Raw genomic sequence first — 17,982 nt, 5'->3', positions numbered from 1 at the left:
TGCTCATCAAACTCCATACAAGGTAGATCCCAAAAGAAAATCACCAAGACATATTATCATAAAACTTGCCAAAACCAAAGATAAATACAAAATGTTAAGAGCAGCCAGGGAAAAGCAAAAAGTCACCTACAAAACAGAATCAGTAAGTTCACGCAACTCAGCAAAAACCATGCAGGCAAGAAGGCAATGGGATGACATATACAAAGCACTGAAGGAGAAAAAGTGCCAGCAAAGAATCATATACCCAGCAAACCTCTCAAATATAAAGGCAAAATTAAGACATTTACAGATAGACAAAAGCTTAGGGAATTTGCAAAAAGCAAACCAAAACTACATGAAATACTAAAGGGAATTCTCTGGCTAAAAAATCAATATCAGATATCAATCCAACACTAGAACAAAGAACAAAGAAACCAGGTATCAACTCAGATAGTGAAATCACAAAAATAAATCAAGATTAAAAAAAAAAGTTCAAAACAGGGTATCAGTGATCTCATTACATAAAAGATGACAATAAATCAATAAAGGGTCTAAATCCTGGTGGCTACAGCTGCTAACCAAGAGGTCGGCAGTTTGAATCTACCAGGGGTGCCTTGGAAACTCTACCAGGCAGTTCTACTCTGTCCTGCAGGGTCGCTATGAGTTGGAATCGACTCGACGGCAGTGGGTTTGGTTTTGGTTTTAAAAAAGTAGGCACAGATCTTCCAGATGGAGCGGAAATCAAGACAATATAGGTAGATACCAGTTAGGTTTATACTCAGAAAAATAGGGGTAAACATTAAGGTAACCACAAAGAAGACTAACAATCCTACACTTCAAAATAAAGAACGAGATAAACATAAAGACTCAGCAAAAACAATTTCAACTACAATGAAAAAGAGGAACACACAATTTACAAAGAAAAACTCAGCATAAAAAAAGTGGAAAAATGAGACAGTCAACAACACACAAAAAAAGGCACCAAAATGACAGCACTGAACTCATACCTATCTATAATCATGCTGAATGTAAATAGACTAAACGCACCAATAAAGAGACACAGAGTTGCAGAATGGATAAAGAAACACCATCCGGCTACACGCTGCCTACAAGAGACACATCTTAGACTTAAAGACACAAGCAAACTAAAATTCACGGATAGGAAAAAAATATCAAGCAAACAACAATCAAAAAAGAGCAGGAATGGCTATACTAATTTCTGACAAAACAAATTCAAACTTAAATCTACCACAAAGGATAAGGAAGGATACTATATAATGATTGAAGGGACAATACAGGAGGAGGATATTACCATATTAAATATTATGCACCCAACGACAGGGCTTCAAGATACATAAAACAAACTCTAACAGCATTGAAAAGTGAGATAGACAGCTCCACAATAACGGTAGAAGACTTAACCACACCACTTTCAGTGAAGGACAGAACATCCAGAAAGAAGTTCAAGAAAGACATGGAAAAGCTAAGTGCCACAATTAACCAACTTGACCTCAAAGACATATACAGAACACTCCACCCAACAGCATCCAAGTATACTTTCTTTTCCAATACACATGGAACGTTGTCTAGAACAGACCACATATTAGCCCATAAATCAAGCCTTCACAGAATCCAAAACATCGAAATATTACAAACCATCTTCTCTGACCATAAAGCCACAAAACTAGAATAACAGAAAAATCAGGGAAAAGAAATCAAACACATGGAAACGGAACAACACTTTGCTCAAGAACAACTGGATTACAGAACAAGGACAGATTAAAGAAATTCATAGAATCCAACAAGGATGAAAACACTTCCTAACTGAACCTTTGAGATACAGCTAAACCAGTGCTCAGAGGTCAATTTATATCAATAAATGCACACACACAAAAAGAAAGGCCAAAACAAAGATTTATCCCTATCACATGAACAAACAGAAAGAGAGCAACAAAAGAAAACTTCAGGCACCAGGAGAAAGCAAATAATAAAAATTAAAGCAGAATTAAATGAAATAGCAACAGAAAAACAATTCAAAGAGTTAACAAGACCAAAAGCTGGTTCTTTGAAAAGATTAACAAAATCAATAAAGTATTGGCCAGACTGACAAAAGAAAAATAGGAGACGAAGCAAATAACCCCAATAAAAAATGAGATGGGCGATATCACAACAGACCCAACTGAAATTAAAAGAATTGTAACAGAGTACTATGAAAAGCTGTACTCTAACAAATCTGAAAACCTAGAGGAAATGGACAAATTTCTAGAAACACATTACCTACCTAAACTAACACAGAGACAGAACTAAATAAACCTATAACAAAAAGAGACCGAAAAAGTAATCAAAAAATTCCCAACAAAGAAAAGCCTTGGCCCTGACAGCTTCACTGGAGAATCCTAACAAATGTTCAGAGAAGAGTTAACACCACTACTACTAAAGGTATTTCAGAGCATAGAGAAGGACGGAATGCTCCCAAGCTCATTCTTTGAATCCAGCATAACCCTGATACCAAAACCAGGTAAAGACTCCACAAAAAAAAAGAAAATTACAGACCAATATCCCTCATGAACTTGGATGCAAAAATCCTCAACAAAATTCTAGCCAACAGAATTCAACAACGTATCAAAAAAATAATTCACCACAACCAAGTGGGGTTCCTACCAGGTATGCAGGGATGGTTCAACATTAGAAAAACAATCAACGTAATCCAACACACACACAAAAAAAAACAAGAACCACACGATCTTAGCAATTGATGCAGAAAAGGCATTTGACAAAGTCCAATACCCACTGATGATAAAAAACTCTCAGCAAAATATGAACAGAAGGAAAATTCCTAAATATTATGAAGAGCATATATACAAACCCAACAGCCAACATCATCCTAAACGGAGAGAGACTGAACCCATTCCCACTGAAAACAGGAACCAGACAATGATGCCCTTTATCACTATCCTTATTCAACATTGTGCTGGAGGTCCTAGCCAGAGCTATAAGGCTAAATAAAGAAAGGGCATCCAAACTGGCAAAAAAGAAGTATCTGTTTGCAGATGACATGATCTTATACACAGAAAAGCCTAAAGAATCCTTAAGAAAACTACTGAAACTAATAGAAAAGTTCAGCAGAGTATCAGGATACAAGATAAACACACATAAATCAGTTGGATTCCTCTACACCAACAAAAAGAACATCGAAGAGGAAATCACCAAATCAATACCATTTACAATAGCCCCTAAGAAGACAACATACTTAGGAATAAACCTAACTAGAGACTTAAAAGACCTATACAAAGAAAACTACAAGACACTACTGCAAGAAACCAAGAGACCTACACAAGTGGAAAAACATACCTTGCTCATGGATAGGAAGACTCAACATTGTAAAAATGTCTATTCTGCCCAAAGCGATCTATAGATACAATGCAATCCCGATCCAAATACCAGTGACATTTTTTAAAGAGATGGAGAAACACATCACCAACTTCACATGGAAGGGAAAGAGGCCCCAGATAAGTAAAGCATTACTGAAAAAGAAGAACAAAGTGGGAGGCCTCATACCACCTGATTTTAGAACCTATTACACCACCATGGTAGTCAAAACAGCCTGGTACTGGTACGACAACAGAGACATAGACCAATGGAACAGAATTGAGAATTCAGACGTAAATCCATCCACATATGAGCAACTGATATTTGACAAAGGCCCCAAGTCTGTTAAATGGGGAAAAGACAGTCTCTTTAACAAATGGTGCTGGCATAACTGGGTATCCATCTGCAAAAAAATGAAACAAGGCCCATAACTCACACCATGCACAAAAACCAACTCAAAATGGACCAAAGACCTAAATATAAAATCCAAAACTATAAAGTTCTTGGAAGAAAAAATAGGAACAGCGCTAGGATACCTAATACATAGCATAAACAGTATACAAAACATTACTAACAATGCACAAACACCAGAAGAGAAACTAGATTAACTGGGAGCTCCTAAAACTCAAATACCTATGCTCATCCAAAGACTTCACCAAAAGAGTAAAAAGATTACTTACAGGCTGTGAAAAAGTTTTTAGCTATGACATTTCTGGTCAGCGGTTGATCTCTAAAATCGACATGTTACTGCAAAAACCCAACAACAAAAAACAACCCAATTAAAAAAAGGGCAAAAGATATGAGAACTTCACTGAAGAAAACATTCACGCAGCTAACAGATACATAAGGAAATGCTCACGATCATTAACCATTAGAGAAATGCAAATCACAACTACAATGAGATTCCATCTCACTCCAACAAGGCTGACATTAATCCAAAACACACAAAATAATAAATGTTGGAGAGGTTGTGGAGAGACTGGAACACTTAGACACTGCTGGTGGGAATGTAAAATAGTACAGCCGCTTAGGAAATCGATTTGGTGCTTCCTTTAAAAACTAGAAATAGAACTACCATACAATCCAGCAATCCCACTCCTTGGACTATATCCTAGAGAAGAGTCTTTACACGAACAGATATATGCACACCCATGTTCACTGCAGCACTGTTTACAATAGCAAAAAGATGGAAGCAACCAAAGTGCCCATCAACAGATGAATGGATAAATAAATTACGGTATATTCACACAGTGGAATGCTATGCATCAATAAAGAACAACGATGAATCTGTGAAACATTTCATAACATGGAGGAATCTGGAAGGTATTACGCTGAGTGAAACTGCAGTTGCAAAAGGAGAAATATTGTATGATACCACTGTTATAAGAACACAAGAAATAGTTAAAACAGAAGAAAATATTCTTTGATGGTTACTAGAGACGGGAGGGAGGGAGGGAGAGGGGGATTCACTAATTAAATAGTAGACAAGAACTAATTTAGGTGAAGCGAAGGACAACACACAATACAGGAGAGGTCAGCACAACTGGACTATACCAAAAGCAAAGTTTCCTGAATAAACCGAATGCTTCAAAGGCCAGTGTAGCAGCGGCGGGGATTAGGGGACCAAGGTTTTGGGGGACATCTAGGTCAACTGGCATAATAATATTAAGAAAACATTCTGCATCCTATTTTGGAAAGTGGCATCTGGGGTCTTAAACACTAGCAAGCAGCGATCTAAGATCCAACAACTGGTCTCAGCTCACCTGGAGCAAAGGAGAATGAAGAACACCAAAGATGCAAGGTAAGTATGAGCCCAAGAGTCAGAATGGGCCACAAAAACCAAAGACTACATCAGCCTGAGACCAGAAGAACTAGAAGGTACCTGGCTACAACCAATCACTGCCATGACAGGGAGCACAACAGAGAATCCCCGAAGGGGCAGGAGTGCAGTGGGATGCAGACCCCAAATTCTCATAAAAACACCAGACTTAATGGTCTGACTGAGACTAGAGGGACCCCAGAGGTCATGGTCCCCAGACCTTCCGTTACCCCATTGTCAAAACCAACTCTTCAGACAGGGATTGGACTTGACTATAGGACAGAAAATGATACTAGTGAGGAGTGGGTTTCTTGGATCAAGTAGACACAGGAGACTATGTGTGCACCTCCTGTCTGTAGGGGAAATGTAAAGGTCAAAGGGGAGAGAAGCTGGCTGAATGGACACGAAAACACAGGGTGGAGAGAAGGAATGTGCTGTCTCATCAGGGGGAGAACAATTAGGAGTATACAGCAACGTGTATATACGGTTTTCTATGACAGACTGACTTGATTTGTAAACTTTCACTTGAAGTACAATGAAAATATTAAACACACACACACACACAACAAAGTCTGGAAATCTGGTGGCCTCACTGATTAATTCTACCGAACGTTTAAAGAAGAATTCAGATCTTAAACTCTTCTAAAAACTAGGAGAAACAAAAACTTCCAAACTCATTCTAAGAGACAAGTATTACCCTAACTCCAAAGCTAAAGATATCGTTAAGTAAACTACAGACCAATACCTCTTATGAAACACAATACTAAATCCAGCATCATATGTAAAAGATCATACACTATGACCAAGTGGTATATAGCCCAGGAATGCAAGGCTGGTTCAAAACATGAATATCAATTGTTATAATATACCACAGTAATAGAATAAAGCAAAAATAAATAAATAAATACAACACCATTTCAATACAAGCAGAAAAGAGCAACTGACACAAATTCAAAGCCCTTTCAAGGAAAAAAAACACTCAACGAGGATGCTCAATTTTCCCACTTCTGTTCAATGCTGTAATGGAAGTTCTAGCCAGGGCAATTAGACAGGGCAAAGAAATAAAAAACATCCAGATTGAAAAGAAGCAGAACTATCTCTACAAGCAAATAACCTGAGCTTACATACAGAATACATTATCCACACACACAAAATATTAAAGCTAATGAGTTCAGCAAAATTGCAGCATACAAGATAAACTGCAAAAATCAAGTACTTCTATATGCTATTGTGTTGTTAGGTGCTGTCAGTTGGTTCCAACTCATAGCGACCCTATGTACATCAGAATGAAACACTGCCCAGTTGTGTGCCATCCTAACAATAGTTGCTATGTTTGAACTCATTGTTGCAGCCACTGTATCAATCCATCTTGCAGAAGGTCCTCCTTTTTTTCCCTGGCACTCTGCCTTACCAACCATGATGCCCTTCTGCAGGGGACTGGTCCCTCCTGATAACATGTCCAGAGTATGTGAGACAAAGTCTCACTATTCTCGCTTTCAAGGAGCACTTAGGCTGTATTTCTTCCAAGACAGACTGTTTTTTCTGGGAGTCCATGCTATATTCAATATTCTTCACCAATATCACAATTCAAAGTCTTCCTTATTTATTGTTCAGCTTTTGCATGTATATGAGGTGACTGAAATACCATGGGTTGGGTCAGGCACATTCAGTCCTCAAAGTGGTTATCTTTGCTTATTAAACACTTTAAAGGGGTCTTTTGCAGCCGATTTGCCCAATACACATCATTTCATTTCCTGACTGCTGTTTCCATGGGCGTTGATTGTGGATCCAAGTAAAATGAAATCCTTGACAATGTCGCTCATTTCTCCATTTATCACGATGTTGCTTACTGGTCCAGTTGTGAGGATTTTTGTTTTATGTTGACATGTAATTCATACTGAAGGTTGTAATCTCTGATCTTCATCAGCAAATGCTCCAAGCCCTCTTCGATTTCAGCAAGCAAGGTTGTGTCATCTGCATATCACAGGCTGTTGAGTCTCCCACCAATCCTGATGCCACACTCCTCATATAGTTCAGTTTCTTGGATTATTTGCTCAGCATAGACTGAACTAGTGAAATGAGACAACCCTGACGCACACCTTTCTTGATTTCAAACATTGTAGTATCCCCTCGCACTGTTTTAACAACTGCTTCTTGGTCTATTTACAGGTTCTGCATGAACACTATTAAGTGTTCTGAAATTCCCATTCTTTGCAATGCTATCCATAATTTAAGAACTACACAGTAAAACACCTTTGCACAGTCCTTAAAACACAGGTAAATGTCTTTCTCGTATTCTCTTTCAGCCAAGATCCATCTGACATCAGCAATGAAATCTCTCATTCCACGTCTTCTTCTGAATCCAGCTTGAATCTCTGACAGTTCTCTGTCAATACACTGCTGCAACTGCTTTTGAATGATCTTCAGCAAAATTTTACTTGAGTGTCATATTAATGTCATTGTTTGATAATTTTTACATCCTGTTGGATCACCTTTCTTTGCGATGAGTACAAATCTCTCTTCCGTCGTTCGTCCAGGTAGCTGCCTTCCAAATTTCCTGACCACCTCCACCGCTGCATCTGTTTGTTGAAACTTCTCAATTGGTATTCTACACACTAAAAACCAAACCCGTTGCCATCGAGTCGATTCCGACTCATAGCAACCCTATATGAGTAGGGTTTCCAAGAAGCGCCTGGTGGATTCAAACTGCTGACCTTTTTGTTAGCAGCTACAGCTCTTAACCACTACATCACCAGGGCTTCCATTCTATACACTAGCAAAGAACAATCCAAAATTAAAACAATTCCACTTATATAATAATCTCAAAATATCTAGGAACGAATTTAACCCAGAAGCGCAGGACTTATACATTGAAAACTACAAAACATTGTTGAAGAAGCTAAAGAAGACTTGAACATATGGAAGACAGCCTGCTTTTATGAATTGGAACATTTAATACTGTTAAGATGGTAATATTCCCCAAATTAACCTACAGTCACTGCAACTCCTATCAAAATTCCAACAGCCTTTTGTGCAAAAATGGACAAGCTGATTCTAAAATTTGTATCAAAATGTAAGGAAATCAGAATTGTCAAACCAATATTGAAAACAAAACTGGCAGACTCACACTTCCCCATTTTAAAACTTCCTGCTACCGAATCAAGACAGTGTGGTACTGGCATTAGACGCATAAGCAATGTAACAGAATTGAGCCCATCCAGAGATAAACTCATACTTCTATGGTCAATTGATTTGACAAAAGTGCCAACACAATTCAACGGGGAAAATGACAGTGTTTTTGACAAATAATGCTGGGATAATTGGATATTCATAAGCATAAGAATTACATTTGAACCCCCACCTCAACCATATACAAAAGTTAAATCAAAATGGATCAAAGACCTAAAAGAGTTAAACTATAAAACTCTTAGAAGAAAACATAACATGGGTATAAACCTTCATGATCTAATCAGGCAATGGTTTTTTTAAATAAGACACCCAAAGCACAAGCAACCAAAGGAAAAAAATAAATGGCACTTTAACAAAACTAAAAACTTTTATGTCAAAGGAGAATGAAATGACAACACACACAATGGCAGAAAAGATTAAGAACTCTTAAAATTCAACAATACAAAAGACAACCCTCATCAAAGGATCTGAGTAGACATTTCCCCAAAGAAGATAAACAAATGACCAGTTAAGCACATGAAAACATGTTCAATATCATCAGTCATTAGACATATTTAAATTAAAATGTGACACTACTTCACACACAACAAAATGGCTATAATACATTTTTTAAAAGAAAAATAACAAGTGTTGCCAAGTATGTGGAGAAACTGTAACCCTCATGCATTGTTGGTAGGAAAATGGTGTAGCTGCCGTGGAAAACAATTCGGTGATTCCCCAAAAAGTTAAACACAGAATTACCATATAATCCAGCAATTTCACTCCTAGGTATCTACCCAAGAGAAATGAAAATATACATTCAAACAAAAACTTGTACTCAAATGTTCATAGCAACTTTCTTCATAATAGCCAAAAAGTGGAAACATCCCAATTGTCCATCAACTGAATAATGGATAAAAGAACATGGATTTTCATTCCATGGAATATTCTTCAGTCATGGGAAGGGGAATGAAGTACTGATAAATGCTATAACATGAACTTGAAAACATTATGCACACGAAAGAAGCCAATCACGAAAGACCACCTATTGCATGATCCCATTCATATGAAATGCCCAGAAGAGTCAAATCCATGGAGACAGGAAGTAGATTAGTGCTTGCCAGGCAATAGGAGAAGAGGTGAATTGGGAATGACTGGTAACAGGTATGGAGTTTCTTTCTGAAGTCACAAATATGCTGGATTTAGTGGTGATGGTTGCATCATATTGTGAATGTACTGAAAACCACTGAATTGCACATTCTAAAATGATGAATTGCGTATTAATTTAAAACCACAATATTTGACCTAATAATAAGAGAGTCAATTTAAAGGTAAACTTAAACAATGTTGATGGTACTTAGGTATGGGAAAAATACAAAGAGGGCATTTGAGTTTGAAAAAATCTACAAAATAAATTTCTACAAATCTCTAATTAAAATCCTATAAATTTTTAGAAACGTTTTTTGATATCACATTTAAGAAGGCTTTGCCTAACCCAAGTTCATGAAGATATACTTCTGTATTTTCTTGTGTTTTGGTTTCACTTTAGATATACAATCCATTTTTAGGTTTCATTGTGTGTGTGTGTCAATTTTTTTCTGTGCATTCTTTAGATGGCATAATCTTTATTGAACTACCTTCAAATGTGCAGATTCCTTTTTCTAGTGGCTCATACTGTTGAGCGTGTCTAGTGAACTTTTCAATTGTTGTGCTTTCAACTCTACAATTTTCATTTGATTTTTTATAATTTCGTTCTTTATCAATATTGCATTTGAGTAGACACTATCATCACCATTTCCCTTTAACACTTTAAACATGGTTTTCTTTAGTTCTTTGGACATATGTAACATAACAGCCGCTGGCCATTTACATTTGGGCCCTCTGAAATGGAGTTTCTATTGCCTGCTTTTTCCTCTCAGTGTACAGGTCACATTTTCCTATTTATTTGCATATCTCATATTTTGTTGTTAAAAACTAGAGTTTAGTTAATATACCAACTCTGGATACTGATCCTCCTCTCCGGTACCCCAGGCTCGTTATTTGTTTGCTTATTTTAATGACTTGGCTGGACTAACTCATGACGCTAATTTTAAGCAACTTTTAAAACTTTAAGGCGAGAGGTGTAAGTATATTTCTCAACACTAGATTTTCCCTACTAGATTGATTTTTCTGACAAAGAAATAGATTTTTATACTGCAGTATGTATTGACAAAGCAGTTTCTTCTTGATCCTCTCTACTCACAGCTAATGATGCCTCATTATAGCTATGCATAAGTGTTTCAGTTTTTATGATTTTTACGTACTGAAATGCCTACGCCTCTCTATAGCTTACCTTATAGCACAACCATAGCACAATTATGATAAATTCCATCCTCAGCAAAACTTTACCCATGATTTCTTTTCGGGAAAAAAAACCCACACTTTTTTATAGTTCACCAGCATTTAAAAAACTTTGAAATCTAAATATTTGCCATTTGAATAAAATTCCCATCAGATTCTAGCACAGTAAAAGAAAATCTTTTACACAAGCTTAAGATAAATTTAATTGAAGAAAAGTTTCATTACAGAAATGAGCAATACTTATCATTCTTTAAACACCGTAACATTATTAATATAACCTGTATGTTCACAATCAGCTCCATTCTTAGGCTCAATTTTAAAAACACAATTATAACAGATTTTATACAAAAAATACTTCACTAAGAAAGTAGACAAACTGCACCAGAACAGTACAAGTATAATGTGCATAGCAAGATAGCTTGAAGCATCTACATATGGCTTTTTTAAAAATAAAACTATTGGGGGGGTGGGCCCATTTGGGACCTACTTTTACAGCTGACATATGTAAACTGTTTCACATCTTTTAGGCACTTGCTAACAATAGTGTTCAATCCCTGAAAAATGAATTTATGGGAGAAAAAAAAATTCTACATCTGAAATAAAAACCAAAAAAATAACATGGGTAAAGTTTTATAAATTCCTTTTAAATTAAACAACCAGTTTTATTAGTGCATGCACAGAACTAAACTGAAAATAAACTTTTATGTCAAAACTTTCTGTGCAAAATTTACATAACTGAAAGGTACAAAAAATATGTACAGGTTTAAATTCTTCATTATATACAAAAAAGAAGCCCTGAAGTTTTAATCCAAACCAAAATGTCCTAACACTTGTAGTAACAATGTAACAAAAATCATAGCAAATTAACCTTGTAATACAAGAATGTCATATTTCAATGATCCAAACCTACAAAATCAAAAGTTTAAATCTATGATTCTGTTGCTATCATGAAAACATCCATTTAACTCTCCCTGTTGGGTATGCCCCTTAGGAATCTGTCCTGAAGTTTTCTGCACTACCACTGCATCCCCTGGTAATGCTTCCCCATTTTCACCTGCCAACAATTAGTAAAAATCTGCTTTGTCAGTCATACTGAGAAGCTGCTAACAAAATGCTTTGCTCCGATTTGGCCATATTCCCACACTAACAGTAATTAAACAAAAATTTGATTTGTCTCGCTAATCTTGCTTTTAAAAAGTATTTCTGTAAAATAATTTTTAATTTTCAAGAAAAGCCATTCCCTTGGAAGAGCTTCTCTGTTCAACTCTTTTTAAAGGGATGACAACCAAGAAAAAAATGGCCATTTGGTTTATGTGAAATGACTTAAATCAGATAAGCATAGTTCTTTTCAAGAGGATCCCAAGAGAATATAATCAAATTCAGAGAAATGTTCTAGTTAATTGGTTTCTAAACTAGACCAAGAGAGTTTTTAATTCTTCTCTCTAGGCTACCAATCTACTGCAGTGCTTGACACAGCCACTTAGAGGGAGTAAGAAAATCACCTTGGGAAGGTGTTCCAATCTCTGGCCTGGAACATAGCTTAATAAGAAAAAAGATTTATGCAAACAACAAAAATGTTTCAGATCTACTTGCCAATAACTCTTCAAGCATTATATGAGGTGTAATTGGAGTAAATTATATGTGCTCTCAAAAGAGCCTATATCCTTCAAAAGAACCCTATTTACCAGATGTACAATAAGTTCTTTTCCCAAACTCTCTCAGTATATCTGTACAAACGAGAAACTGCATGGTGAAAGAGCTCTCCACCTTCAGAGGAGCTATACTTATCAGATTCATAAGGCTGGTGAAAGAGAGGGAATGGGGCTGTCAGCTGTCATCTTCTAAGAGTCACAAAATTTTTTAATATAAATTGGGAAAATAAAGCTGTTTTATAAAAGTTTTCTTTAGCCCTAACTTCCCCAAGAACACATTTCTAAAAAATTAAATCAAGGTACATCTGTGCTGTGATTAGTTTCTTTCAAAACTTACATGTGTCCAGTGATAGCATTATCAATTATCACATACAAAACTTTTGCTCTTCCACTGAAATATAACCAACCTTAAAAGTGTTTAATTTCAGGTACTAATTTGAAATGGAAAATGTCTGCATTATGGTCATCCAACCTACTGTTTTCTTCTAATATAGTTTTACTTTTCTTTTCCTTGGTAATTAGGGTAAATTATTCTAACATATGCCAATCCCGAGTGGCTTCCATTAAATGTCTCTGCCCATGACCAGCCCAAGCATCCTGATTGTCAAACACTCGACCACAAAACCAACAGTTAAACTTAGCCTTCAGAACACTTTCAGAGGTAGTTTTCACAATTTGATAATTGTTTTTGCTTGTCTTTTTGAGTGTTAATTTTAGCACAAACCTTTCTTTCACAGAACTAACAGGTTTAAGTGTTTTGTGCCTCTTGGAAAACTCATCATAAGTTGTTTTATAAGGGTTACAATGAACTGGTTTCAGTAAGGCATTCATAGTTCTTTCTGACAACGAAACCTTGAGTACACGTCCATTAAATTTAGCAATGGTTTTCATTACATTTACTACTTCCGGTGCATCTGCATCAGGATGATTCAAAACTACAACTGGTTGGTTTCTCCTAGGACATTTCACAAGCTGTTTGGAACTAAACGGGAAAAGCCTCAAAGTTCTAATTGAATCTTTTGAAAACCTAGGTCCCAGTGTTTCACGGAAATCTTCAGGTTTAGCCTTTTCTTTACACTTTCTATGCAATGTTGCTTTTTTTCTAGGAGGTTCTTGGTAACTATCCCTACATTTCCGTTTACAGTTTCTGTCTCTAGTTGCAAAGGCAGTTTCAAAATCTTTACTTCCTATGTGAGTTTTTATTCTTGAAATTTTTCTTTTGGAAGCCTTTTTTCTATTGAAACTTCTCTCACTTGCACAATTTGTTTTAGACCTTAAAACTCTGGCGTCTGAACAGTTGGTGATACATACTGGCTGCTCGGGAGATCGCGGGCATGCTGCCGTAGAAGTTACCACAATTTCATTTGCTGGCATCAAATCATCTAATAAGACGGGTAAGGCATCTCTGGAAGACTCTGGCTCTTTCTGCTCTCCTCCCGTAGTCTGATTAGATGGGCCCTCAGCTTTTTGCAACGAAGATGCAGAGTGGCTTACTGGCAGATTACTAGCAGCAGTCACATTTAAAACAGGGTTAAAAACTTTCAGCAGTATTTTTTGTGGTGTTCCTTCAGGCTTCTTTGGCTGTATATTTTGATGATAAGTACTATTTTGGACTACTGTAGGTTTAAGTAGGTCAGTTTTATTTGGCATCACACACTTTAAAAACACCGCTTGTTTGCCATGAGGCAAGAGCGTATAAACAGGTGGTTTGGGGAAAACCTCATTCGGCTGTTTTACTGAATCCAAGATATTCAACTTAGTGCCCTGATGCTCAGATAGCACAGTAGGAGTAGGAACAGTTTTCACTGAAGAATTTGCTGATGTTTTAATAACGTAAGGGCCTTTTAACGACAAAGTATTTTCTGAGCTACTTTTCATGCTCAAACAACTGCCAATGCTGGAGCAAAGTGCAGGTGTAAGACAATTATTGCTCGGCTCTACCTTTAAAAAAGGCGTTCTGCAAGGCTCCTTAGTCATGACCCCACTAGAAGACTGAGCGTTCTCAGTTTTGACATTGGAAATATCTTCAAGTTTCCCGTTATTAAAAGTTAAAATCATCCCAGGTTTCTTGTTTAAGAGCAGAGAGGCAGGTACACTTTGTGTGTTAACCAAGGAAAGTGGTCTTCCTGAAACAACGTGTAATCCAGGCTTGTTAGCAATGTGCAATGGTACAAAGAGGCCTTTTGGAGTCTGAACAAATATAGCTTTTTTTGGTTCTGAATTTAGAAGTGGATTCTGTATATATAAAGAACTTAAATTTTGTGTAGTGGCTCGTAATTTGTCTTTTACAAGCTGCTGTGTTATTATTGCATCTGATTGAGTCTTAAGTAATGTGCCAATTCCTGAAATTCTAGGTGTCTTCCCTGCATCTCTCAGATTTTGTGACATTGATGGCACTTGTTTTCCATTCAGATCATTTGTAAGCTCACTGACACCAACACTGCCAGATGGAACTGGGAAGTTGCCTTGCATTTTCAAGTCTCTTGAGGATTCAACTCTTTTGCCCTCTCCCTCATGTTTCTGAAATGGTTGGTCACCATGTAGTGGCAGGCCTTTATCCGAAGTGTTATCAGAGTCTTGCTTTACATCAGATTTTGTTTTTAATATATCTTGAAGTAACTGGTTCACTTCAGGTGGCAAAAATTCTGAAGCCTGTTTGCTCTGGAGAGAGAAAACAGATGTGATTCTAGGCATCATGGGTGAATCAACATTAGAAAAGTTATCCCATTTAGGTTTTTCAGTCACACTCTCTACATTTTGATTTTCGTTTGTGTACGGGTTATGTCCATCAATGTTTTGTCCTTTTCCTACGTCACACTGTTCAATTCCCGACTGCGTTTTTATAGTTCCATATTTAGGATTTAAAAGGCTAATAGATGCTAACAGGCTATCTGGATTTGCGCTCTCCTTCTTCACTAGTGATAAAACTGATTCACTTATTGGTTGCTGAACCATCGTTTTGCTTGAAGATTCTCTTTGAGGATTTTCATACACTGCTGTTCCTGAAAACCTATGATGTTTATTAGAATTATTCACTTTTGAGTAATTATGAAAAGGTAATGATCCTTGATTGGAAGATTCAACAGGTAACTCAGAATTGACATAATTAATGCAATAATTATGCATATCTCCACTGTTGTATGCATTTGGTTTGATGCTATAGTTGACTTTATCTGGACTTTTAATGGTGGTACCTAATATCTGAGGGTGACTCTGAGTAATATGATTTCCCCATAAGTCAACACTATCTCTGGTTTCAACTTTTGTGGTCAGATTCACTGGTGCTGTAACAAATTCTGATGATGTTGGCAAAAAAGATACAGTTTTTTCATCCCCCACTGTCTGGAGCATATTATTCATTTGAGATATCAAAGCCATTTCTTTTGCTGAAGTTACTTTCCCTGCAAGTATAGGAGATGAATATGAAAATGGAGTAGTTGTTTTCATGCAAACCTTGTCATTTAACTCAGCTGCTACTCCTGCAGATAAAAATCCAGTGGTGTCCAAAGTCTGGGGCTGCAAATTAGCAGTACTGTCCTTAGAAGCACCTGAATGTGAGCCTGGTGAATAAAAACTTTGTTTATTGGCAGGCAACAATTTTATTACAATATGTTGTTTTCCATCCACCATCTTGAAGCCCATAAACTTAGCACTGTAGTTTGCAGGAATTGTTATTTTATTATTTTTCACCATTAACACTGTAGGTCCTTGTACAGAAGTCGTCTTCAAGGAACCTGAAGTAGAATTTGATCCCTCTCCAGCTCTATTACACTGTCCAGTGGACAGAAGAGTGGATTTTTCTGACTGTAACTCAGTGGGTTTATCATTCTTCTCACAGTGTACTCTTTCATCCTTTTTCTCCTTTAAATGTTCTTGAACAAGATGACTCTGGTCTTTAGATTTAGTCTGTGTTTTGTTGGTTTTTTTAAGTATTTTTGTGTTTCTTTCTAAGCTTCTGTCACTTCCGTTGCTAATTTTCTTACGTTTCCAGAATGTCTTCCTTGACGCACCTATTTTGTATCTTTTCAGTATTAGCTTAAGTCCTGCTGAAGTCTTTGCCATCCTTTTTTCATATTTGTCTTTTTCCAGTTTTTCTTTTGCATATAAGTGTTCTTTGTGCAAAGTTATAACATGTCTTATAAGGTACTCTCTCCTGGTGGCACCGTAACTACAATACTGACAAGTGAAGGGAAACGTACCAGAATGAACATTAAGGTGCTTCTGAAGCTCTCCTTTGGAAAAACACACATGATGGCATTTACCACATTTATAATGAACTTCATTATGTCTGTGAGTGTGCTGAACAAATGTGCCAACATCCTGGGTGGAAAATCTGCACCTTTCACACTGAAAATTACCATTAATACAATGTGTGGATGTGAAATGCTTTGTCAAATCCAATAAAGTATATACATTCTCATTGTTACAAATGACACATTTTACTAAAGTGCTTTTATGGGTGCGTCTGTGTTGTTTAAATACCTGGAAGTCATTTGCTGAAAAACTGCACATTTCACAAGGATAGGAAGGTAATTCACCGCAGTGCCACATTTGAAAGTGTTTCTGCAAATCATTTGGGCTGTATCGAGTGTTGTCTCGGCATTTTGAACAGTTGAAATTGAGTATTTTTGCAGACATTTTTATACCCTCTTCTTCAGTTATCTCCGATTTATGCAGCAACATGCACTCCTCGACACAGCTTATGGTCTTTACACTAACAGATTTTCTTGCAGTCTGTGGTTTACTCTGAAATAATTTTCTGTATTTGTCAATTTCATGTTTCAATAGGACTCCACTGGGAATATTTATCTTCGGCAAATCAATTTTCACATTTCTTAGTTCATAATGACAACTACTTTCTGAAATACTTGGTTTAGGTACTAAACTGACAGTATCAACTATCTCATTTTTCATATCATAATCTTTTTGTAAAGTAGTATGTTTTTCATCACAAAACAACTGATTCTGTTCAGATGGCATGATTTAACAACAACAAAAAAAAAAAATCCCAATTTCTTTTTTTTTTTTTCCTCTGAAAATCTCTTGAAGTTATTTGAAATTTAAACAGGAGACAATATTGTGTTGAGACATCTTCAAAATACCAGGATTTTTCCCACATTAACTCACCTACAATTAAACAAAGAATTGAAATTTTCATCACAAAATTATCAGTAAATTATCTTCAAGCTCATTTGACAAAAAGTAGGGCTGTTAATCAAACATATAAATAAAAGATACAAAAGACCTGTTAAGTATTTTAAGAATAGCTTATCAAGAAATAATAGCTTGAAGTTAAAATAATAATAACCTAGGAGTCAAGAAATGCAAACTCTACTTCCAACTCTGCTCTGTGATTCTGGGCAAGTTTCAATTTCTTTGTGCCTCAGATTCCTCATCTAAAGAAAATATGAGTTGGATAAGCCCACTCAAGCTCTAAGAATTTTATGTAAGACTGATACGACAATTTTTTAATAGGATTTTTAAAATGTTAGCAAGGCAGCCCTAAAAACCTAGACATATGGTTTACCCATGTACCATTAACTTTCTCCTTTGCTTAGCAGATCCCATAGCTATGACTTTTCAAGAATCGCAACGGACTTTTCTCCAGGTTTTCTACTTTCTTAGTGCCTCGGGGATAAGCTATGTTTAAAATAA

General features: G+C 36.4%; 1 protein-coding gene across 10 annotated transcripts in view; it reads right to left on the bottom strand.

The window, feature by feature from the left end:
• The window catches only part of ZNF518A (zinc finger protein 518A), a 62,930-nt gene that overhangs the window by 26,811 nt on the left and 18,137 nt on the right, over positions 1–17,982 (bottom strand). For 9 of the 10 annotated variants that reach the window (XM_049856076.1, XM_049856071.1, XM_049856073.1 and 6 more), the window contains one exon: positions 8,647–17,454. The exons of the other annotated variant lie outside the window; for it this stretch is intronic. In XM_049856076.1, coding sequence (XP_049712033.1) covers positions 12,856–17,307 — 4,452 coding nt within the window. In that variant the 5' untranslated portion in view covers positions 17,308–17,454 and the 3' untranslated portion in view covers positions 8,647–12,855. Of the gene's footprint in view, positions 1–8,646; positions 17,455–17,982 lie in introns of those variants that run through there. 10 annotated transcript variants of the gene reach the window in all.

This window comes from Elephas maximus, chromosome 16, assembly GCF_024166365.1.
Source record: "Elephas maximus indicus isolate mEleMax1 chromosome 16, mEleMax1 primary haplotype, whole genome shotgun sequence".
Classification (NCBI taxonomy): Eukaryota; Metazoa; Chordata; class Mammalia; order Proboscidea; family Elephantidae; genus Elephas; species Elephas maximus.
Note: the sequence above shows the minus strand (reverse complement) of the source record. Positions and strands in the feature narration are given on the sequence as shown.